Raw genomic sequence first — 24966 nt, forward strand, 5'->3', positions numbered from 1 at the left:
TCTTAGCATATATAGCTCTTTTCATAGTCTGGACTTGATATTTTTTTTATATTTCGGCAGATTCTTGGGGACATTAGAAATAAGATCGAGTTTTTTCTTATTGAAAACCAGTTTATCGAAGATTCTTGTATGTTCTTGTATTTTAAACATAAAAAATGGGCCAGACGTCTGACTGATGTTCGAAATGCGCATCTACAATTAAAAAAATATATCAAGCTGTAGAAGAAATCAACTGGAGTGTTTTTATTTTTCCATATAATATTTTGTTTTCCACAAAACGTTAATAAAAATGTACGTTAAGAAACAACTTGAACGATTTTACTTTATTTGTGGTTTGAGAATCGCTTGCACCGAATCATTATACTAGAATCGCAGTACATTCGTAGTTGTCAACCATTCATATCCCCTCCAAAACACAACCTCAATCACCTGAGGCATATTTGTAAAATTCGTTGTTTAGCTGTCAGTTATTATCATTGGGGCAGGACACTTGAGGAACATTCCATTCGCAATTGCAATTACTCCCAATCAGTAATGGAGCCTGGTAAGTAAACATCTAATCACCCTATTCGCTTATGCTTCATCACTATCACCCTCAGATGACGCCAGCAATGGAGGTGTCTCTTGGCGCGGCTGCTCCATGGATGAAATTTATCGGAATCTTAGCAGATGGGAATTGCGGCACGTCCTTCCTGTGCAGCCAAGTGATACTCATGCAGTTCTGTATCATTTTCCAATTAGAAATCCGAATGAACCGCCAAAACCCCTCCGTCAGCACGAGAAATGGGATTCGAACCACGTCCGGTTGCCGAGTTCGTCCCACAGTCAATATCCTGTAAACAAAGTAAGTGACGCGACTATGCGAGTTGATTGATTCGTAATGAATTCATTGCGTTTCAGAGCGATGGAACTGTGACGATTGAAAGCCGATGGGAGTTGATACGAAGTGCTTTTGCCCGACCTATTGGCGACAGCAGGGAATTGGAGCGAGCTATTTTGTCGTACAACTCAAAATACAGCAAAGACTGGAAGTTTAGAGCATTGCATAAGCTCTTCGAAGAGGTAATTAGCAGTAGACGGAAACCTCTGGCGAGGAATGAAGTTTTGAATGGAACTTTATTCCATTCTTCTGTAGCTCCCTAACACTATGTTAGGCTCTCTACTATTCCCGTTTTTCGTTGATGACCGTTCCCCTCCCCTCATCTGTCCGTGCTTACTGTATGCAGAGGGCCTTAATCATTTGGCTTCATTTTATTTCCACTGGGCTGTGTTGGTGCTCGGTGAGCAAGCTGACACTTGAAGTATCAGTAAATGCCATTCAAGTGGTCAAAGGGTTGCATAGGTTCCAGGGCGAAGCGTGGATTGGTACCCACGATGGAGCATAAAACCTGGGAAACGCCTGCTGAACCAACACCAACAGCTCTACTGGCAAACACTATCTTCACCTCCACGTGCTGACCGCTGGGAACTCTTTCTTAACGAAAAGCTGCAGACGGAGAAGGATGAAGGCGAGTCTCCCGGGCCTAAAAACGGGGTAAATTATACCAACTGGTCCTCCAGGTTGGGTGTTGGGTAAGGCTGACAACCCTACACGGAAAACCGATGTTACGCAGCCACAACAGGAGCCTCGTACTGGACGGATAACACAACGACGAACCCGGCAATGACAATGGAATAACGATTTGCGCATTTTCTCATGGAACGTGCAATTCCTGTATCGAGATGAAGCTGCCAAGCAGTTAGTCGATACCCTGTTCCTATATAGGCCTGATGTAACAGCGTTAAAGGAGATGCGTTGGGCAGGGATCGGTTTCCTGGAGAAGAGTCGCTAGACCATATATTATAGCGGGCATCCAGTAAACCATGTGCTCCGAGTAGGTTTCTTAACCAAAAATTGAAACCTGCTGTTATCGATTTTGAAAACATAAGCGAACGGCTCTGCACTCTGCGCTTGCGAGGCAAATATAGAAATATAAGCCTCATTAGCGTTCACGTTCCTATAGAGGAGACTGCAGAGTCAGAGGAGGATACCTTCTACAAGGCAGAAGAACGAACTCTCGAAGCCTGTCCCAGATATGATATCAAAATCATACTTGCGGATTTTAACAGCAGAGTAGGGACGGAGCCCGTATTCAGGTGATATGTTTGCTCCCACAGCTTGCATCAAAATATAAATGATAACGGACTGAGGATTATTCACTTAGCAGTGTCTCACGAAATGGTCGTTGGAAGTATCTGGTTTGCGCGGAAAGCGGTTCACAAACAAACGCGGGCCTCCCCAGACGGGACTACTTTCAACCAAATTGACCACGTGTTGATCGAACCCCGCCATCTCTCAGCCTTAATGAATGTCAGAACATATAGGGGGGCCGATATAGACTCGGATCACTATCTCGTTGGCATGGTGCTCCGAGCTCGAATAACAACACCACTCAGAATCCCCTCTGACAATCAGGTGACAATAAACACTGAAGCCATTCACAACACTGCCTTCCGCACCACCCATAAGAGGGAAATAAATACCGCAATATACACATTCAGCAGAGATCCTGAAGATGAAGCATCAACAACTGATTTTCACAATCACCTGAAGCACGTTATCATAAATACGGCCACAAACATACTTGGCCCAAACAGCAAAAAGAACCAGAACGGCTGGTTTGACGATGAATGTAAGCTAGCAACGGAAAGAATGCTGCATACCGATTAATGTTGCATTCTCAAAGGATGCGGGCACGCGCCTTATCACGAACTCCGTCGAGCGGAGAAACGACTTCGCAGACGGAAAAAGGAAGCCGGGGAGAACCAACAAGTCTGTGAACTCGAAAAGTACAGGGAGCAACAAGTAAGCAGGATGAAGCCTTACACACCTCGATGCTCACCCTGCCGAGACAAAGAGGGAAATCTGATTTTCGAACAGAATGGACACATTGGAACCATGGGTTGAGTACTATTGAACAACCAGAACATCGGCGAGTTGGAGGTCCCGCTAACTGAAGACGACGAAGAAATACTACCACCACCAAGTATAGAAGAAATATTCCGTGCAATTCATCGGTTTAAAAATTATAAGCAGCCAGGACCCGATGCAATTACCGCCGAGTTGGTTAAATTTGGAGGCGACCAATTACACCAAGTGGTTCATCAACTTGGACTTAGATGTAGGATAGCGAATCAATGCCTGACGACTGGCAAAGAAATATTATTTGCCTCATACATAAAAAGGGAGACATGACGCAATGCAGCAATTATAGAGGTATCCCGCTATCTTGCTAGGTCGAATAGCCCCATACGCCCAGAGTCTCATTGGCCCATATCAAAGAGGCTTCACTCCAGGCAAATCAGCAATAGTTCAGATTTTCTCTCTGCGGCAAACGATTGAAAAACTTTTGGAATATGGACATCAGTTGCATCATCTTTTCATCGACTTAAAGCCGCTTATGATAGCATAGCCAGGGTAAAACTGTACACGGTATCCCGACGTAATTGATGACTGACTAGGCTGCCCCGATCAATGTGCGAGGCCAGATAAAAGCAGCAGGATCACTCTCAAGACCATTCGACATCAACAACGGTCTACGACAATTGGATGCACTATCATGCATCTTATTTAACCTGGCCCTGGAGGAAGTGATCCGTGATGCTGAGGTAAATGTGAGGGGTGCGATCCTCTTTAAGTCCACCCAACTAGTGGCTTATGCTGACGATATCGACATCATAGGAAAAACGATCCGAGACGTACAAACTGCCTTCATCCAGATCGAGCAGGTGGCGCGAGATCTTGGACTGCACATCAATGAAGGCAAGACAAAATATATGGTGACAACGTCAGCACTAAAAACCAATCAATCAACATCAAACCGCACTGGTCAAACGGGAAGAATAAAGATAGGAGATTACAACTTTGAGACCGTTGATAATTTATCTTATCTAAGGTCGAAAATCACAACCGATAACAGCTACGACGATGACGGTTGACGGTTGTTGGCAGCCAACAGAGCCTATTTTAGCTTATAAAAATTGTTCCGCTAGAAACTCTCACCATAGGGTCACAGCTGGTATGGTACAAAACATGTATTCCTAGGAGACTTGGGTTCTTAGCAAGACAAATCGTGAACCCTTGGCCGCGTTCGAGAGAAAAATCCTCCAACTTTTAGGGGTATCAAATTGGTGGACCTCGGCGCAAACCCAGGATGTCTCGGATTCCTTACTAAGGCAGCCTAGACCGGATACCGGTTGTTGCGCCGTTGATGATAATGAACTTACTGAATTTCAGCCTAAAGTAACCCCTTAGGATAATCGTGTCCTCTCATGCACTATGGTAAAAATTACTGTTGCTGTGAGGGGCAATTGAGAGGCGGCAGTCGCAAAGCGTCTTTTGTAATGTCTTTGATAAATGATAAACCAGGAGTCAGGCAAAGACGACTCCAGCAATATTGGATGGTGCCGGGAATCAAGTGACATTGAGTGTTTCTTGTGCGTGAATTAAAAAGTAGATTTAGCGAAAACCAAAGTTGTCGATTACGTGATTACGACTCTCACATTTGATAATTACATGATTACAGTCGTAATCATGTGCTGTGATATAATCGTGTGTGACGTAATCAAGTCAATCCCAATTATAATCAGAGAGAATTATTATGGTCACGTAATTCGCGCTAACGAAAATTTTCTGGCTAAGATTGGTCTGTACGTCGAAGGCGATGGTAAGTGACCAAAAGGCCGGCCGAAATAACGGTGGCCTGATACGCTGGGTAGTGTTTTGAAAGGTTCGCGACTGCAACCAGATCAAGCAAATGAGAGAGCAAAATCGCACAACCGACCACCACGAGGACCTCGCTTGTGAATGGGACAAAGTCAGTGTTTTAATATATGAGATGAGCCTTAAAACGTAAATACAGATGTAGAGGAAATTCTCCAAGATTTACGAACCCAACGAAGAGAATTCAACCGAACGAAGAGATATGATTGAGCAAATCAACGAGGATCTTCATCACTATAAAATCGTAGTGCAGCACTTAAAGCTGAAAAGCTGAAGACGGAACGGAAAAGGAGAAAGAAGAACCTTGGAAGATTAGTCATACTGTAGCTAAAGATGCTTTTGAAATACATCGAGTAACATTCAAACGCACTGATGGGCATGCTGTGTATTAAGAAGTGGGAGGGAATGTCTGTTAAAGAAAGACTATGTATATTCGGACAAAAAAATATTACAGTTTTTTTTAAGTAAGTTCACATAATGTTACGCATGTATACACCAGGTGGGCTGAAAAGTTCGTAGGCTAACAAAAGAAAAAATTTTTTTCTGATAAAATTTGATTTTATTATTTTATAGTTGCCGTGGCGATATAACAATTTTTAGATACTATTTTTATAGTACGATTTGTCTTTAGCCTCAATTTGGGCGATTACTTCTTCATTGGCGTTAAATTTCTTTCCAGTGAGGAATCTCTTGAGGTTTGAGAACAGGAAAAATTCGTTGGGAGCCAGATCTGGAGAATATGGTGGATGCGGAAGCGACTCGACGCACTTTCTTTTCCTGCAAATGGGCTTTCGCCTACCCAAACATGTTCGATATGTCCAACAAGTTCCTTTGATATCTTTAGAACCTCAGCTACCTCGATCAACTTCACTTTGCACTCGGTAACAGCCTTTTTGGGGCGTCCACTGCGTGAATCGACCTCGCGGCTCATTTTGCCTCGTTTAAACTTAGCAAACCACTCCTCCGACAGGAAGAATACACTATTTATATCGATTTCCATAAAATCCCCGATTTCGTCAACCATAACATTCTGCGTATTTTATTCAATCTCTTATACATTATGTCCCTAAAAACTTCAGGGCTAGAATACCATTTTCGTAGCTAAGGATTTTTCATCAGCAGACTCGAGTTTACATTTAAATGTGTAATGAAAAAATATCTTTTATTTGCACAGGAATCTACAGAAGAAGAAAAGGAAGCTTTCTTTGGAAACATATTACCCAAAATCATATCGCTAGCCTTGCGGCTACCAGAACTAGTAGCGGCACCAATTCCACTCTTAAAACAGGGACAAAACAGGTTAGTGAAATGAAAAATTCATAACATCACCACTAGTTGCTGAAGTGCATTTATATGCAGGTTTTATATATTTCTAACTTGGATTTGTAATTATTTGTATGAGTTTCTAGTTTGCCTACATTTCAAACGTGTTTTGTTTTTAATTTTTGATTTTCAGATCGATTTCACTGAGTCAACAGCAAGTGTCATCTTTGCTAGCGAATGCCTTTCTTTGTACATTTCCTAGAAGGAATACGATGAAACGGAAATCGGAATATAGTACGTTTCCGAATATAAACTTTAGTCGGTAAGTTAAAAGTTTTTCTTCTTCTTTCTTTCTTCTTTTTCAGCCTGTCTGCTAATCGGCTTTTAAATAAGATAGTTTTATTGGTGTTGAGGGAAAAGATGGCATTGTTTTTTGGTTCGGCAGATGGGGTGAATTAGAAATAGCTCACGAAATAATAATCCATAATACTACATATAGTTCTGACATTATTTTGAGTGTTCTTTTGCACTGTTTGAAGATGGAAAAAAAGAAATACTTCGTTACATTAAATAATAACAGGGCATTAGGACAAAAGGAAAAAGCTGGTGAGGTTGTGTAAAAATCAGCCTCATCTATGCTACGAGGCTTGGTAATATATTTTGTATATGAGTTTGAAGGGTGTAGCACACATTACGCGTTAAGCAGATGGTTCGGTTGAGATTCTGGTAATTTTGATGTGAAGGATGAGAGCGTGCATTCTGTTTTTGATAAGTCCAAGAAGATGGTCCTACCCCAAGTTGATATACCCAAATGGAGTTAGACATTAAGCTGTTAAAATAATGTACGATAATTGAAAGCAGTAAAGATTGTGGGGAAAAGATGATGATACCTTGCGAGCGATTGCGAGGATTAAGTTAACAAAGAAGAAGGCGATGCGGGAATGGAATGCAGCCTTCCACTTTGGGGCACTTCCGGTTGTTAGAACGATTGATCCATCACTACACCGCGAAAAGCTGGGACGATTGCGCCAATTAATTAAATCATAGCTGAATGGTTAGAGCAATAGACTGTCGTAATTGAAAATTGTGGTTCGAATTTCTATGTTGTGGGGGTGGGGTGTGGGCTCGATATTGGATATTAGGATAATGTTCAGCGGTTAGAAACTGCAGAGTAGGTGATGTATAGAGTCACCAAACAAAAGGTTCTCGACGCCTTTAGAGAAGTTAAGGAGATCTGAGTACAGCATTGATCTCGATGAAAAGCAAGTTTAGCGGATAGAAAGGGAATCTTCAACGTTCTTATCAAATGGTAGCTATGTACGCTTCAGACTCTATACCAACTTCACCAATAAGGGAATGGTATTGCTTAGTCCATCTCATGTATAGACCGATTTCTTTAGTAAAATGAACTAGAACTACTTTCAGCTAAGTTTTAAAACGGACTAAGAAATATTTGCACTTCATAGTTGAAAATTCATCTTTAAAACCGCTACTTCAGCCTCCTAATCTTTACACGCGTTTCACGTTTGAACGTTCTGGTTTTATCTTGCATGCATTAATGCAGTGTTTGGAAAGTTGGATGGAGAAAATATGGAAATATTTCGCTATATTTTTCCAGATTATTACTACAAAGGAAAAAGACTGCTCAAGCTTGTGAACAAATTGTCGGGTTTATATAGAGCTAAAAGGAAGTGGTTCGCTCGATATTTTGACAATTTTTACGCTAAAGAGTGTTGATCGTCCATACCTCGAAATAGCTGATGAAGGTCTTTGAAAAGTCCAAGAAGATAATCCTATCCGATGTAGATATGGATATGCAGTCAGAAATTGAGACAAAAAAAAACAGATTTATACGAATCTTGGTACAGAAACAAGCAAGATATGGTGTGTTTTATGCTTACGCCACATGAGCGATTCGTGATTAATCAGTTAAAATAATGTGCGACAGTTGAAAGTATATAACATTGTCATCAAACGATAATAATACTGTTGTGGAACGAGCACTCTGAAAAGAGTTGGCCATGACAATGTTTTCATAGTTAATTAAGGAAAACATTCTCAAAAAAGACCTTTGAGCTCTCCGCACGATTATTAAACATTTAAAAATCTTAGAATAATTTGAGGAATCAAATTGTTTATTAATTGTATTTTCAATAAAATATGATAAAAGCTACATTAGTGACAGCGAACGGTAAATAACATGAATTGGTTGTTTTCCTCATTTAAGGGGGTCATCCCGTGTGTCGGGTTGGAGAAATCGATTTTTTTTTTTTTGCATGAATTGTGTCTATATATAGTGGAGGATATGTGGGCAAAGGGATGTTCCGATATTCCGAGTCCTTCAGAAATTACAGGGTTAAACAGGTAAGGAGTTTGCAGCCGCGACTAGAGTACTCGATGAGAAAGAGCATCGAATCTTTTTTTACCTGTTAGTTTTTTACCTGAGCCTTATAAATTTGAACACAGGTATAAATATAAAAAGATGAAAAACCAATCAATTGTCTAAACTTATTTGCTGTTTGGAATAAAAAGGATAATCTAGTCTAGAGTGAGCACTGAAAGGCGTTCAAGCTATACTCAGTTATATTTTGTTGTAAGTATTGTGCTGTTTGTGTGTTCAGTGATTTTTTTAAATGGATCGTACGAAGGGACATCGCTTTAACGTTCAACTTCATGTTCGCACTAAAAAACGAGTATTTCATGGGAATCGATAGTTATCAGAGAAGAAAAAGGACTTCGCATCAACGTCAGCAAAGAAACTTTTAGCAAGCATGAACATGGATGTTCCAAGTTTTGTATATTGTATATTGGCTTTTGCTGGAGTTTTCTCCGGTATTTCTGCAAATTTCTGCAAGTAGTAAAATATACGTAGTAGTAAAAAAGGAATACGTAGGACATGTTGAGAAAAGAATGGGAACGCGGCTTAGAAATGCAAAAAAGAATCACAAAGGCATTGGTGGAAAAGGGGCTGGAAAACTTACTGATATGGACCTCACTACATTTTCTGGGCTAGCTATTCGTCGACACGTAAATTCGATAGAAGGAATGAAGAAAGAAATTGGGGAAACTTCCATAAATGTTCTACAGACGAAAATCCTCAGCATCAAAATTGTTCAGCAGGCGAGGACAATTGGTGCAAATGGCGCAAAGTGGAAGCTAAAGGAGAACTGGATAGTTTTCACCACGAGAAGAACTGACTGAAGAAGTTCAAACAGTCATCAAACCAATCTACGAAGTTTTGTCACGAGATGATCTCTTGAACAGATGTTTAGGAGCAGAGTCCCAGAATAACAATGAGTCGTTAAATGCATTGATCTGAACTTTCGCTCCTAAACACCTTCATTCTGGGGCCAAGGTCGTAGAAATAACCACTTTTCTAGCTGTAATTATTTTCAATGAAGGATTCAATGGCATTCTCAAAATCTTAGTAACAATCGGATGTCAAGTTGGTCACATATGTCAGGTTTATGCCGTCCGCCGTAATGAAGCGCGAATTTGGCGGTCCGAACGACGATCGACTGACCTTGCTAAAAAAGCCAAAAATGAAACCAGAGAGCAACAATCGGTCTTACAAGACTTTTTTGAAGAAACGGAGGGTGCTCTCTATGGACCAGGTATAGCAGATTAATGGTGAATTAAAATTTTACTGTTGATAATCACATTTAAATTTTCAAATGCGTTTTTCTCGAAACTGCATCTTGAAAATCGGCTGCCACCATAGCTTAAAATCTATCCAACCAAATTCTTTGAAATTTTCATGACTTCTTTAGTACATATTTCTACGGTCCGCAAACTAGGATAATTGCAATCGAACGGGTCGTCTTTTTTTTATTCATAAAAAAAGCCGTAAAAAAACATCAAAATCCAAAAAATTAAGTTTAAAAGCCCACCAAAAATTTACCTTTTAATATTTTCTAATTATCCTAGTTTGCGGACCGTGGCATATTGTCCACATTAAAATGCCGTTTAGTTTTTTTGCCTCAGATGAACACAGTGCCCTCCAGCGTGGCAGCAGAAAACACCTTTTTTTGGAGATGGGTGCATAAATTAACACCTATTCCGAAAATTAGCTACGAAATCAAGCTGAAAAATTTATCACATATACTAGAGATTTCAATAAACATATGGTGAAGAACTCACGTTTCTATCTTTATCCAGTCCTTCAAAATAATTTTTCAAAAAAAGGCAAAAAAACGGCCTTCACACGGGATGACCCCCTTAAGTGTGGGATTTTCTCAAAAAGTTCGAATTCGTACGATTTTTCGTGCTCGCGACATCCCCAGCGTTTAGTTTGTTGAGCTTCAGTGCACGAGGGCATCTACAGTTGAGTTTCGTAATCGCACCTGTACCTGCAGAATAATATACCAGGACATCCCGAATACCGCAATCACCACTCCAGTTATTTCAATTTATAATCTTGAAGGATGTTCCTTTGGCCTGATAAAATCCGTAGGGGGTTGATGTGGTTAATATAGGAGGATCCAGAGCATAAATTAGCGTACCCTCTGTTGAGCCTTGGAGATATTCCTTGATACGTTCCAGGCTTATGATATCTTTGTAACGGGAGGAAGCACGTAAATCTCCTCCAATTGCCGCACACAAGACAGGTGCCCTTTGATCTTGATTATCATTTTTCTTTCACTCTTTTGGAAAGATCTCGGATTCTTAGGATTTCCGTAGCGGAAGTAGCAATTTTGTAGAAACTGCAGGAGCTGCGATGAACAATTCCACAGGGAAACCGCTCTCTCAATTCTCCTTCTATCGAAAATTAGATCATATTAGCGGTGGATATCGAACAAAGGGGACGCGGCTCTCCAACTCTGCTAGAAGTGGCGAACGCAACATTCAAGCGAAGGTAGGTGACCCTCAGATGGTGGTCCCTTTCGAGGCCACATCCAGGAGACAACTCCTAAATCTAATGCTGCTCCACAAACCTATCATCAACCGTGCTTCCGCATCACAAGTCCGAGCAAAGTGTTGCCAGAGACCATTGTGGAAGCGCTGCAGTGTGTGAGCGGCTTAGCGGAGATTCATCCGGACTCCACACTAAAATGAAGTACAGCACAACTCACCACGACTGACCAACTTGAAACAACCCCCTGCACAACACGCCTACTTGTCGGTATCAGGATGATAGCAATGAGGACTTACTGTCAAATTGGTTCTTTCTGGTTAATGTTTTTATTCTATTTCATAACTAAAAACAATAAAATTTCATTTTAATGTGGTTTGTAACTGTGAGTTTAGATTAAACAGTTACAAATTGGGAATCAGAAGGCTGATATCCCCAAGCCACCTTGGCATTCAGAGCACCCATCTCGATCACAATCTCACCTTTAGGGAGTCTCTCTGCTCGTAGAAAACATCATTCTCCAGAGTCTTACCATTCTTACTTCGATTAAGCCAGAATGTCCAGTTTTTATTACTCTCTTCTCACTTGAGTTGGAAAGAGCTAGTATTCTAGGGACCCTTGATATCGTTGGCGTGGAGCGTGCCCACATTCCAGAAACCCATCATAGTTCGCTTTCGACAGTCAAAGGTTGTAGCTGTGCGGTCAGTCCCTATTCGAGGCGTTGTTGATTGTTCGGTAGCAATGAAGTTTCAAAATTTGCAGGTTGCTAGCCCACAAGTCACCTTTTGCGACAAGCAGGGAAGAATTTGGGTGTATGATATTTGTAAGCTCCAATTCATAGGGCGAAGTGCATTATTTTCCACGAATTATCGTTTAAAACGTTTATTGGTTCCTGTGTTTATTTCGTTTCTCGAGTGGTCCTTACGCTAATTGGGCATTAGTAGAAACCTGCAGCATAAAATGAAGGTTTGGTAGTTGGTACTGATTTAAATCTTATTTTGCTTATTCTGAATTCTTAGGCCTTGGAAAGTATAAGAACTGACCAGAAGCCGAGCAAATCAAAAAATCTTCCCTCAGTTGGATTTTTTCTATATTTTGATGATTACTGCAGGATCCCTTCAACGTTTTTCATGATTCGCTTAGTTTTTTTTCTGTAATTCGCTATAACTTTGTATTTTTGTCCCTAATTTTTCTCAAGGTGTTTTTTGTGATTTCGGGGTTATTTGTTAAATTTTTCTTGCATTTGGTTTCCTTTTTTCAGATTATTTACATCAACTGGTCCGCAGGTTATCGAAAAAGTCAGATGTATATGCCACTATTTTCGGCGGGTCTGCAATTCTCGTAAGTAACTCTGTTCGTTTACATTTCATTCTAGAAATGAAGCGTTGTTATTTCTATTAGCGCCACTCGGTGTTATTACGTTTTCCCGACGTTCGCTGACGGAGAAGGATCTCCCTAAATGGGATGAATGTAACGCACCATTGGGCATCACCCCACTTCACGTATCATCATCAGGAACTATAGAAGATCAAGGACAAGGTCTGTTACAAGTGGATTTTGCAAACAAGTTTTTAGGCGGTGGAGTGTTGGGAAGTGGCTGTGTACAGGAGGAAATTCGATTTGTTATTTGCCCCGAACTGCTAGTGAGCAAACTTTTTACTGAAGCCCTCAAACCCTGCGAGGCGCTTATAATGACCGGCTGTGAACAATTTAGTAATTATACTGGCTACGCTTCCACATTCACTTGGGCTGGAAATCATATCGATGAAACACCAATGGATGAAAGCTGCCGGCGACAATGTAATATTGCTGCTATTGATGCGTTGCATTTTGTCCAATCTTCACATCAATATCGTGAGGAGTTAATCATAAGGGAGTTAAATAAGGCTTATGCAGGATTTATGCATACATTGGACACGCCCGCTCCGGGCGTGGCATCCGGAAACTGGGGTTGTGGTGCATTTGGTGGAGAGGCTACATTGAAGGCGTTGATACAGCTGATAGTGTGCACAATTACTAAACGTCCGTTAGTCTACTTTACATTTGGAAATACAGAATTACGTGATGCGATTCATGACATTCATACGTTTTTCATTGAAAATAATGTGACGGTGAAACAACTGTGGTCGTATTTGAAGGCTTTCCACAGTCACAAATTGGCACCGAGTGATCTGTATGCATTTATTTGTCAAATGCATTGTGATAGGCAGCAGGACGCGAGAGTGAAAGCGGTAAGTGGTAATGTTGTGGAAATCGTTTCATACATACTATGATCATTTTATTGTTGATTCGAAAGCTAGTGTTTTAGTTATAAAATGAATTAGTTTTATAGGACTGCATTCCATAAATTGAAAAGCATTAAGCAGTCAAATTGAACGGTATCTCTAAAATGCAGGTTAATGAACACTTAAATTTTTTCCAGAGCAGCAGTCGGATGCAACGTGTAATTACAAGTACAAAAGGCCTTCTTCTCGAGACCAAAAAAATATTCACCACTGATATTAATCCACGGCCAAATTCTTTCAAAAAGATTAAGGCCAACGTGATTCAAAAGGTATGCGAAGAGACGTTAATTGTGGACGTATCCGATGATGAGAAGGAAAGCGACGACCAGGATAAGGCGAACGCAAGCAGTGATCTATTCTCGCCAGAATCGAGTCCAGATGGTACATGCAATGGGAGAAAGTCGGGCAATTCGGAGCCACCGACCCCGTCTCATGAATCTCAAGCTTCTGGGTCTGCTGCTAAGACTGGTTCAAAATTTCGGCAAAGATCTCTTCTAGAAATGCTCGATTGTGATTACAATAAAAGTAAAGATGCATCCGCCAAGCGGTTTAAGGCCAATGATGCGATCGATAATAGATAGTAAGAAATTTGTATAGTATCACCAACATAGAATAAGGTTCATTCTGTCGAAATATATTTATTAAAATCTTAAAATTATGTTTTGATTGTTGGTTGGTGTGGAGGTTGGTCATGCATGTGAAAGAGAATTCTAACAACATTTTTCGAAGAGTATATTGAAGCTGAGGTTGGGTAGGAGTCTTGCGTTATTGTCGCTCTCAAACCCATGATAGTGGTGGCGGGGCATCAATTTAAGAAAAGTTAAAGGTGTTGCTTAAACCACCTCCTCCACCGCACTTTTATATTTCATTATGGTCTGGTCTTTGCTCAAATGCCAAAAGTATTTGTCTTCCGTTGGAGACATATGTGACATTTGTTGGAGGTAGAAACAGACATTCGTCTGAAACATACATAGTTCTCTGTTTGTTGTCAGGTTCATCTGTTGATGAGGGGGTTGATGGGTAATTTTTTAACACGATTTTTAAACGTATCCTTCACAACCGCATTAGCCACATTGTTCAAATCATCCTGAACCAAGCTGGGTTTATCAAGAACTGCAGAAATATTGACGCAAAATACCCTACGGCGATTACTCATATAGAACACCGTGAGAAGCACCGTCGTCTCTACATTGTACTCCTGGATCTAAACAAGGCGTTTGACGGTGTGCTACACGAATTCATTTAGTGTGCGGCAACATTTAGTGTCAGAGGTTAAATAGTTCTACCGCTTTCTGAACAGTAAAGTTCGAAGTGTGGCGAGTATATCAAAAGCGCTCCGTGTCTCTGTCGGTCTTCAACAAAGAAGCACTCTCTCGCTACTCTTCTTTGTTCATGTTATTGTCATGGACACCGTCATACCGGACATCCAACAGTGCCCTACACATTGCTCCAGCAGATGATGTTCTCCTACCCATAACAAAGCTGATGAAATGAGGATATACCCGATCGATATGGAATTGTATTCATCATGGAAAAATTGCGATACGGATGTCTTCGATGTTATGGTCATGAGATTCACGCTGATGAAAACTTACTAGCTAAGAATGGCCTGGACATCAAAGTCGGTGGGAAAAAATTGAAACGCTTGGTACGCTAGGTGGTGAAAAGCAGGACTAAAGGCCCAAACACAACAGCGGAGTGACTGTGTGCTTGTGGAGTGAGAGAGCTGTCAAATGAAGTTCAATACACGGACTTGTGTGAGGCAATATACAACAATACAATGCGGCACGCAAAAAAGTTCGGAATTTTGAATTTTTGCATTATTAGCACTTGCAACAAAAATAGTGCCCTCCACAGTTCTCAAAACGAATTCGATAAAATTATTTACATTCAGAAATAACAGGCGAAAATGAAAAGCGCCGCCATATTGCAAATGGCTGTAATCTGTCATCAGAGCGAACCTTGCCGACGTGGAGCGAACTTTACCGACCTGAAATCTTCATAGTACATTGAAGCTGCGTAATTGTGTTTGGGTTTTAACGATCTCGTAGAGGGCAGAGACAACTCATCAGACGTTGCTTCACCTCTACCCCGGGAGCTGCGTGACCAAAAGCGGCAAAAGGTGGAACACTCGTTTATTTAATCGCAAAAAGACGATAAGGGTGTGAATTATATCTAAGTTTATACCACAAATAGTTTGAGCCTGAGGGATCCTAAGTCCACAACCACTTTATATTGGGCCCGACCAAATGGAGAGGAACTTACTCCCACGTTTTTCGTCGTTCGGAGCATAGCACCCAAACATACAAAAACAAGTCGGGAAACCGGAAGCTAGACGCTTCAGGTACGAAAGGTTTTGTGTATTTCTTAATATCATACGTAGCACGTAATATATGCATATGTCCACTTTCGGGTGATGTTGACATTGATAGTCTTCAATTTTCAAAGAAGCAACAAATTTGAGGTATTATAAATTTGTTAGTAATAGTGCGATTTCCATCAAACTTGGTATGATCATGCTCTACATTATAGCCTACATCACTGCAGAATTTCGGGCCGCTAGGATGAATTTAAGGGGGGTTTCCAGCGAATTACAAAAAATTATAGTAATATACTATTATTAACTTTCTTTGAACAGATATCGGTATGAAAGGTATTTCGTAGCCAAGGCACCATATAGTGGCAGCCTACTGATTTTTTTTCAGATTTTTCGGTTTGGTAGTTTCTGAGAATGGCCCCCTTAAAGAAATAATCACTTTCAACCCCTCGCACTCCCCACGTTTATAACAAATGTCAAAACTAAGACCGGCTTCGAAAAGTACTAATCGAGACCTTTAATTTGATACCCCACATGACTATATTTGATGAAAAAAAATTTTACACCCCCCTTTTGCATGTATGGGGACCCCCCCCCTTAAATTCAACGTAAAAGGATTTAATTCACTGTATGTGTGAGCGTTCACAGTTCCCACCTTTCTACCAAATTTGGTGTTAATCGCTATAACGGTCTGGGTGTGACGGACAGACAGACAGACAGACGGACAGACAGACAGACAGACAGTAAACCGATTTTAATAAGGTTTTGTGTTTACACAAAACCTTAAAAAAGACCAACGGACTTCGAGGGTCTGCTCTACTGTCTTGTAGAAGGTATCCTTCTCTGACTTTGCAAACCCCTCTGTAGGGGGGGGGGGGTGAACGTTAATGAGGCTTATATTTCTAAATTTGCTTCGAAAGCGCAAAGCGCATAGCCTTTCGTTTATGTTTTAAAAGATGATCATAGCAGGTTTCATTTTGTGGCTTCGAGCTTTAATATATGTTGTAGTGGCTCTTCTTCAGGAAACCGGTCCCTGTCCTTGTATTGGGACAGGGTATTGGCTAGGTGCTGGGTAGCATTCGATATGGATTGGATACGTACGTTCCTTGAGAAAATGCGCAAACCGTTAGTCCGCTTTCGTTGCCGGGTTCGTCGATGTAATATCCATCTAGTCCCAGGCTTCGTAACAGGTGGTTTTCCGTGTAGGGTTGTCTGCCTTACGTAACCCCTCAACCTGGAGGACCAGTTGGTACAATTTGTCCCGTTTTTAGGCGCGGGAGACTGGCGATCACCACGTGGGGGTGGGAGAGGTAGGATTTGAGCTGTTGGTGTTGGTTCAACAGGCGTTTCCCAGGTTTTATGCTCTACGGAAGTACCCCGGGAGAAAATCCGGGCCTGGGGTGAAAATTATGCGGACTCCTCTATTATCCCTTTAGTGATAGTGGTAGTTATTTTAATTTCTTTTCTCCCTCTTTTATCAGGCCTGGATGACCTACTTACAAGTGTACTGCATATCTCCTGCGTTCGGTGTCATCCTCGCTTGACCTTATAGCCACCGTTTACTGCAAGAGCCTATCATCGGTCCCGCTTGCAGGTTGGCTTAAAAGTGATGATGTGACTCCCACTGCTAATTACCACTAATTGAGTAAATCTACAATGCCTGGAACCTGAAAACTAAGTACTTCAACAGGATATGAATAGGATATAAGGCACTAATAGGGAAATCGGTTCAAAAGAAAAACTCCTTTTTTTACATATATAAACTCCATGTATATTTAATTTAACATTTATACAACAAGAATATTCAATTTTGTTTATTTCCGTTCGGTGAATTTTGCTGGGTTAAAGGAAGGAGTTGATGTTTTTTTTATACGGAATATTCTTTTTTTGTATCTTAGTTTTTTCAAGTGTATTGTGAAAAGATAATTACCCCAGTTTGTTTTTTATACATTCGACAATGCGACATTATTATTCAATGTTTATTTAAATAAAATTTCACTTGCAAGAGTTGTAAATAAACTTTTTTTTGTCTTTTTTCCAAAACCAAATATTGGTCCACTGAAATAAACTAAAACATTACACATATCTATCCGAATTGGACAAGATATATTCCTTATTGATTCGTTAGTTAAAATACACTTTTAATAAATTGACTTAGTTGTTGCGCTTTGCTTTCAATGACTCATGCAAGTTAGGAATTATATTGTTCGATCGTTTTGCTTCTTGGAAAATTCACCTGAGTTTATTGCGTTTGCTCTAGTAGTAACTATTTTTGGTTTGTGTGGAACATAAACCTGGGCTATATCGGCACTTTGGTTACTTTGTTGCTACATTGCTACTTCTCTGTAAATAATAATATGCGTTGTTGCTCTTGTCCAATTCAGTTTTGAACTACAATATTCTCTAATCTTCATTTAACTACTATTGTTTTATCATTCATTTAAAAGAAAACAATGTAAATATCTATTTAGAAAACAACTGTATATTTTGTTGTAGTAAAATATTTATGGAATCTAATTAAATTTCATTTCATTTTCTTCGTTTTGTAACATTGAAAACATGCAATAAGTTTGCTTGCTTAGTGCATACGTAGTAGAGTTAGTATCGTAATATTTTTAATAGTTTTATTTTAAAATAGTCGGCGGAAGTTATTTGTAATATATCTGTGAAAAGATACTTCGTTCATTGCGAAACTATAATTGAACAGTCCAAAATGAAAGTATTAAAAATAGTAGATCTTGTGTCACATTATTAAAGTTATAGTTTTCGTAATCAGTTTATTTGTATTAATTGAGTTGGTACGGTTTGAATGGCAGGCATCTTGTTAGTTTATTAGAGAATGTAAAAGGGTATTTCGGTAATAGTTTACTTTATAATATATTTGCATTTATGCTTCCAAAATTTCGAAAATTTAATAAGAAATTAGTATTGTAGGTGCTGGCAATAATTTTGCAAAACAAGTCACTTTTGGGAATATATATATTTAGGAAAAATTTAAATTATTTATTCGCTTTTTACTCATTTAGTCAAAAGTTGGTGTTACGGGAAGGGGATATCATGTTTCGCTTATTACTCAGCAGAACATTTATTCTCACTATTTCTAAAGTTGAAATCTTTTTTAATATTTGCCTACTATGTAGTGCTGTGAACATAACATAACAATAACAAAGGTGAGCTAAGGAAAGACAGCTGGTAAATGAGAGTCTTTCAAGAATTAGGGACTCGTTTAGAAAAAACTCTTCGGGAGTTACATATCGCCCAATACTAAGCGCATCGAAAGATAAAAAGTAGGGAAGCTGTCTGTATTCTTTGAAGGGCGAATCCTCGTTGAACTATGCGAAAACTATGGATGAGAGTACGTTCTACGAGGCGATCAAGGGGCTCCTCTGAGAGATAAAGCTTTAGTTTCTAATTTGGAGTCTATGTGCTCTTTGGAAATCCGCGATATTCACTATCTGTTAGAAAAAACTGAAGTAGAAGAGGTCACTAAGCTTGAAGGCTCAGAGGCAACCAATAACCGGATAGGTATTCTTCCTGCGAGTTCTGGAGGCCGAAAGATCATTGTAGTGGGAGGTGACCAAAAATACGTGAAGGAACTTCTTAACAGCTGGAATGTCGGAATTAATTGGGTAATATGTAGGATATGAATATGGACAGCCTAAACGCGTTTCAATTATGGGCTATCATCTGCGGCCACTTGGGGATCGTAGTCGAGGACAGCACGTCGTAGGTGTGAGCAGGTGCCTCACAAAGACTAGACTTACAACAAAAGTTGTGTTCCCTGTAGGGAGCTTGAGACTCTGGAAAACGCCGTTTTAATCGCAAAGAGACGGATCCTGATTAAAGGAGACTTTAACGTCAGGGCACTTGAATTTGGTTTGTCGCGTCCAGACTCTAGAGGGATTCGGATCCTGGAGGCAAAAACGTGGGAGTGTCGGATTCACGTCTATGTTTTGGTGCTCACATAAAGAAAGAAGTATTCCCAACGTGAGCTTGTTTTGGAATCACTAGTGTTGTCGGCGGATGGAAGGCAAGTCTTGGAAGACTCTTTGGCATGTGGCTATTAATACATTGTGTTCGAATTGGTTGAAGCTGTGTTTCAAATACACCAACATCCTGTGCGTGGAACGTTGTCAAGTTGAACATTGGGACATAGTCGAAGCTCTTGGGACAAACGGAGTCGCATTGAACATTACTACAGGGTATACGTACTACAACTGTCGTAAATTCAGTTTTGAATCTAATAAAGACAAACGGTGGGACTTTCAACCTAGGAGAGTACCCTAGCCGCGACGTACCTTCCATATTGTTTAAGGGTGGAAATTGCTGAATTGCGGAAGGAGTACCACAAGCTCCGTCGTTTGGCACATTTTTCGCGAGGGGACATGCTCCAGAATGACAGAGTACAAATGAGCTAAAAGGAGACTTTGTAGCGCGAAAAATAAAACGAAAGTTCTTTGCTGGCAAGTTGGCGAGGAAAATGGGGATCCATGGAGACTTGGTTATAAACTGGTCACCTGGAAAATTGGGATGTTGCGCAAACTTTGTTCATTTAATGCTGAGCAGCTCTCATGTGTGGTCATTATTCTTTTCGCATCCCATTCGGATCGACGGCAAGATTGTAAAAGGTGTCGAGTTTTGCCCACTTTTCATTATGGAAGAGTTGGAAAAGACAGTTCATCCTATGATAAATAAGAAGGTGCCAGAAATAGACGGTATCCGGCCGCCGTACACAAGTGGGTGTTTTATCAACTGGCCGGATCTGCTGCTGTGTCAGTCAACATTTGAATGAGGGTATTTCTTCTTATCGTTGGTGGGTGGCAACGCTCGCAATGATCAGTAAAGGCGAGGAGACCTTGGGTTGTGATCTTATATATGCTTTATACAATTGGAACGGTGCTCAAACTCTCATTAGGAGTAGACCTTTCCTCTCCCCTAAGACTTGATATGTCAGAAGAGTTACACGTGGTTGACTATGCAGATTAGTAGCAGTATTTGTTGGCGCAAACTAGGCATACTGATGCGACGAGTAAATGCTTTTTAACGTTACGTTGGAAAATAACTGAAGCAGTTATTTTGATTAACAAAAGAATTTCAATCCTGCCTCCCGTGCCGATCGCCGAGATGATTATAGAGTTAAAGCCATCTGCTAAGTTTTTTGGATTGACACTTGATTCGAAATTGACCTTTTTCGAGCAACTCAAAACAGCGACGGACAAGACTGCAGCAGTCGTTTCGAACTTAAGTTGGTTAATGATAGGAGCGTACCTCTAGTAGGAGATATTTTCTCATAAGCGCGATATAGCGCGCTCTGCTCCACAGCACAAAGGTATGGATTGATGCTGTTAACAAAGAGGGGTATAAAACCGCCTTGCACAAATAGAGAGACGGAGATGTTTGTGGGTGCCGCCTGCCTACAGTACCGCCTCAGAGCTAGCTAAAATTATGATCGCGGGAGTGACTCCCATTACTTTCCTTGCTAAGTAATGCAAGGCTACCTATCAGCCCGAAGGAGAGGGCTCAATGGAATGGCGGTATACACTAAATGAGTGGTTACTCTGTTGGGAAAAGAAATCGAGCGGCAGGTGGACTTCACGGTTCATCGGAAACTTAGATCTGTGGCTGTGTTGAAAAGATTGTAAGATTGATTATTTCCTTACTCAGTTTTGCCAGATTGGTAAAGCGCGATTCCCTGACTATGCGTTCAGCAATAAGATCGTGGATGATACGTGAAAGATACCTTTTTTCTTGTAGAAAGTGGGATGGGGTTCAACATAGGGAGCTCTTTCTGGACAATATTATCAAATAGATACTGTGAAGCTTCTCAGGAGGAAGCGCACATTACGGATAGCTGGACAACAGTCCCTCTTTTGTCTCTCCGCGCCCGTTGGTGAAAGTAATACGCTAGCTTGAAAGCTCGCCAAGGCAGGGCAAGAAGAGGGCTACCCTGAAGCAATATGTTAAATGGTTCTAAGATGGTTTCGTCATCATGCGTAGATGCATTTATCTACCTAAGCAAAAAATACTTTGTAGGGTGGGGGAGGTCCGGAGTTGTCACCCTTCATACAAAATAAGACAAGGTGGCCACAATGGACTTGAGGCAATACAGCCACATGGTGGCACTATTTAGGGTTCCTTATAAAAGTTTGTAGGAGAAAGGAAGGAGCCTCAAGGAGAAGCCAAAATTTACGAACTAACAAACGAGTGGTAGGGATAAGCGATACTCTGGGGAATCAGCAGGTGCCCAAAGGAAAAATGGATACTTTATCGTTACCAGGAACGGAACTAAGATAGTGAAAACTCAGTATTCTAAGTGTGAGTGTTTGCCAGTGAGGCAAAGTTCAATAATAAAGGCGAAAGGAGGAAGTGAAGACGCGATTTTCCTCAGAGGTGATTGTTATCTCCAGTAAGAGCAGTGATAAGTGGTAATAATGGTGATCCCGATTTAAAAGACCTACTCGGAAATGTTAGAATCCGGTAAACTTCGAAATCTGATCATATGCTCAAGTTGAAAAGATACATCGTAGGCAAAATTGATGAGTTTTGCAAACAAGTTAAAAACTCTCTAGGGCAATTCTCATTGGATGGATTTTCTGTTGGCTGAGAGTCCTCACCAGTGTTGCGAAAGCCTTATGAGTGGATACACCGCGAAGGTATGCCAAGACAGCGTGGTCCGAGCGATGGAGAATGTACAGGAAACATGGCATATTGCCAACGTTTGCATCAGGGACCCTACATGCAAACTGTGTGAAGAAAACACCTGACTTGATAACAGGGATATTGTCAAAAACGTAAGGTATTCGCTGCAGCGAGGGGGGGGGGGGGCGGGGGGCGTTCAGGAAGGAAAAAAGGAGGCGCATAACCAAGCCCGTAGAAACCTCAAGGTGGGGAATTCAGGTCAAAGTCAAAAATAGGATCATTGAAGAGTGTCTATAGAGTTGTGTCGGGATGGCTATACCTCCCAGCACCCTTCCTGGAAATTGCACAGGGGATTTCCCCTCAGCAGAGAACGATAGTGACTGCCTTTAGAGTTAACTGAATGTACGGATGTTCTCGGCATGTACGCATCTGGAGATATATGTATGCACAGGTTAGTTAGATAGAAAGAAAGCCTACATTCATAAAAAAGGGCATTGACAAGGACACTTAAAACAAACAACTAATATAAATAAGGAGGTGAGCAAAAAGTTATCGGTCAGGGTTCGGAAACTTAGTACTGGGGGTTTTTGGGAATTGGTAAGTGAGCTCCCAGTCGCCGATATTCAACGTTCGATGGTGATAGAAAGTCATGGTGATCGTCGCGACAATCGGAAAGGAATATGGACAGTTCCCGGATCGGTTGCCTATGCATACATTCGGTGAAAGTTGTGACGAAAGGAGATGTAGAACAAAGGCATCGTTTCTATTACTAGGCAAGCGAATCAATGAATTGTGTGAATAAAGAAGCGACGGAATACTCGCCGGATATTATGGGCCTTGATAAGAGGCATTAAATTGTCCCATGTACAAGTGGCGAAGCCATAAGGGAAACGCAGTCGACTCTTCCCCAACTTGGAAAAGAGGTGAGACCAACTAAAGAAAGTGCGAAAGTGGGAAGAAAGTGGAAAGTGGGAAGTGAGCCCCAATAATTTCAGTAAACTATTAAGGGAACGTACAGCGCTCAGAAAATACCCGTAAAAGTTGGTAGCATACCGATGATAACTTCAATATTGGCAGGAACAGAAGAATTGAGCAACTGAAAACTTCACTAAAATCTGAAAGCAAAAATGTTACAAAAGGATAATCCATCTGGAAATAAAAATTATTTGTAAAGGAAGGCGATATGCTTTAAGTTGACATGCTTAAAAAGATAAGGCCGACCCGGAACTGAAACATTGGCTATAATATAAGCCATATTAAGTGGACACAGAAACGGAATTCGATGTTGCAATCCAACGAGAGGACAATGGACGGACAGTCAGTTAACAAGCTGAGGCAAGAATTTGAAGGTCAACACCTTAAAAAGGAGGTCGGTAATGTTGCCAGAACTATAGATGAATATTCTTAGTGTGAACGTTCCACAATATATTGACGGAAATCATCGAACGAAGGTAGAAAGTTTATATTGACGAAAATGTCAATGAATATCAAACTGCCTTCATCCCTGACGATTAACGGTTGACCAAATTTTTTCATTTAAGTAGATAAAATGGAAAACGCTGGGAATTTAACATAAATGTATTCCAACTATTTGGGGACTTCCACGAAGTTTACGTTAGCATCATCATAATCCCTTTTATGGAATTTTCCGGGAGTTAGGAGTCCCACCAAAGCTGGCCCAGTTAATGAAGGCGATAAAAGATAATACTCCATACCCTCTGAAAGTATGGACTGATTAGCGTATGTGGAAGACAACGAAGTAATGATCAGATCTACCTGACGTTTGATCAAGGTTTTCCAAGAATTAATAGAGTCAGGGAGAGGAGCTGTATTAAAGCAGCATCTATATTGCACCCTTCTCTCATTGTTGCTACCGAAAAAATTCATCACAAAAGTATGTAGTTTATGAGACTTTTATTTGGTCTATTCTTCTGAATACCGGTGAACCATGGGTGATGACCAAAGCGTCAGAAAAGCCGATTGATGCTGTCGATCAACGAGTAGGGAGAATCAGGGCCAACCAAGAAAGGAGTCGCACTTTGAATATGATAAAACGAGAAGTTGAGTTGTGTGTTTCAGTCAAACTGAATGCTGAAAGGCAAGTCTCCAGGTAACCGGGTATTTCTTAAGCCGCGAAAACGAACTGCAGGATGTGGTCAGCTAATAGAGGGAAATGAAAGCGGTAAACGAAGGAGCTAGAGTTTTCCTAAGTAAGTAATTAAATGAGAAAAAGAATAGTGGAGCAGTAGTAGTGCCAAATATCTATATGCTCGAAGTTTGCAAGCCGAAACAACCAAGGTGACGACTGCTGGCAATCGTGTATGTTATACCTGCTTTGCTAAATCCAAGAGGTGTTAGTGGCGACTCTCCTTGAGTGTGTCATTAACATTGTTTCTTCTCCCGTTTCTAATTTATTTTTCTAATGGATATCAGAGGTCAGCTGAAAAGTAGCCAGACCAATTTTAAAGTAGGGCAAGGATTTTCTAAAATTTAATAAGCGAACCACAATATACTTTCTGAATTTACGTGGTTTAAAAAAATTGAGTTAATATAAATATGATGAATGCAAAAAAGACCGTCAAGTGCTGAAACTATTATGTAGTTATAAATATTGATGCCTTGATAAAAGTTTCTTCTAAATTACATATCGCTACCTTAAAAGTAAACTTATTCAATTTTTTTTTTCAAGTAATGAAAGTAATGTGCTAATTTTATAATTTATTAATTCGCCAAAGTCGCTACAGCACCCCAAATATTTTAAAGTTTTTATTCTAAATCTAATGATTTAGCATTCAATAAATTTAATAAGTATATTCATATACTTAAATTAATTACTACATTTTGTATT

At 40.4% G+C, this 24966-nt stretch overlaps 1 protein-coding gene across 2 annotated transcripts; it reads left to right on the forward strand.

The window, feature by feature from the left end:
- Nucleotides 1-396: 396 nt before the first annotated feature.
- Nucleotides 397-13811, forward strand: LOC119657961 (poly(ADP-ribose) glycohydrolase-like). 2 transcript variants are annotated; one of them, XM_038065163.1, is made up of 8 exons: nucleotides 397-544; nucleotides 600-844; nucleotides 901-1062; nucleotides 5937-6061; nucleotides 6219-6347; nucleotides 12139-12218; nucleotides 12279-13108; nucleotides 13300-13811. In XM_038065163.1, the coding sequence occupies exons 1-8, from the start codon at nucleotides 535-537 to the stop codon at nucleotides 13741-13743; spliced, it is 2025 nt and encodes a 674-aa protein (XP_037921091.1). In that variant the 5' UTR covers nucleotides 397-534; the 3' UTR covers nucleotides 13744-13811. The 2 variants fall into 2 exon arrangements, with proteins under 2 accessions (XP_037921091.1, XP_037921092.1); XM_038065164.1 differs by having other exon boundaries at nucleotides 13305-13520.
- Nucleotides 13812-24966: the final 11155 nt, after the last annotated feature.

Source organism: Hermetia illucens, chromosome 5, assembly GCF_905115235.1.
Source record: "Hermetia illucens chromosome 5, iHerIll2.2.curated.20191125, whole genome shotgun sequence".
In the NCBI taxonomy this organism is placed as follows: domain Eukaryota; kingdom Metazoa; phylum Arthropoda; class Insecta; order Diptera; family Stratiomyidae; genus Hermetia; species Hermetia illucens.

Coding starts and splice junctions, on each gene's coding strand:
- LOC119657961 (XM_038065163.1), top strand. Junction 845..900: donor GTCAATATCCTGTAAACAAA/GTAAGTGACGCG, acceptor ATTGCGTTTCAG/AGCGATGGAACTGTGACGAT. Junction 1,063..5,936: donor TGCATAAGCTCTTCGAAGAG/GTAATTAGCAGT, acceptor TTATTTGCACAG/GAATCTACAGAAGAAGAAAA.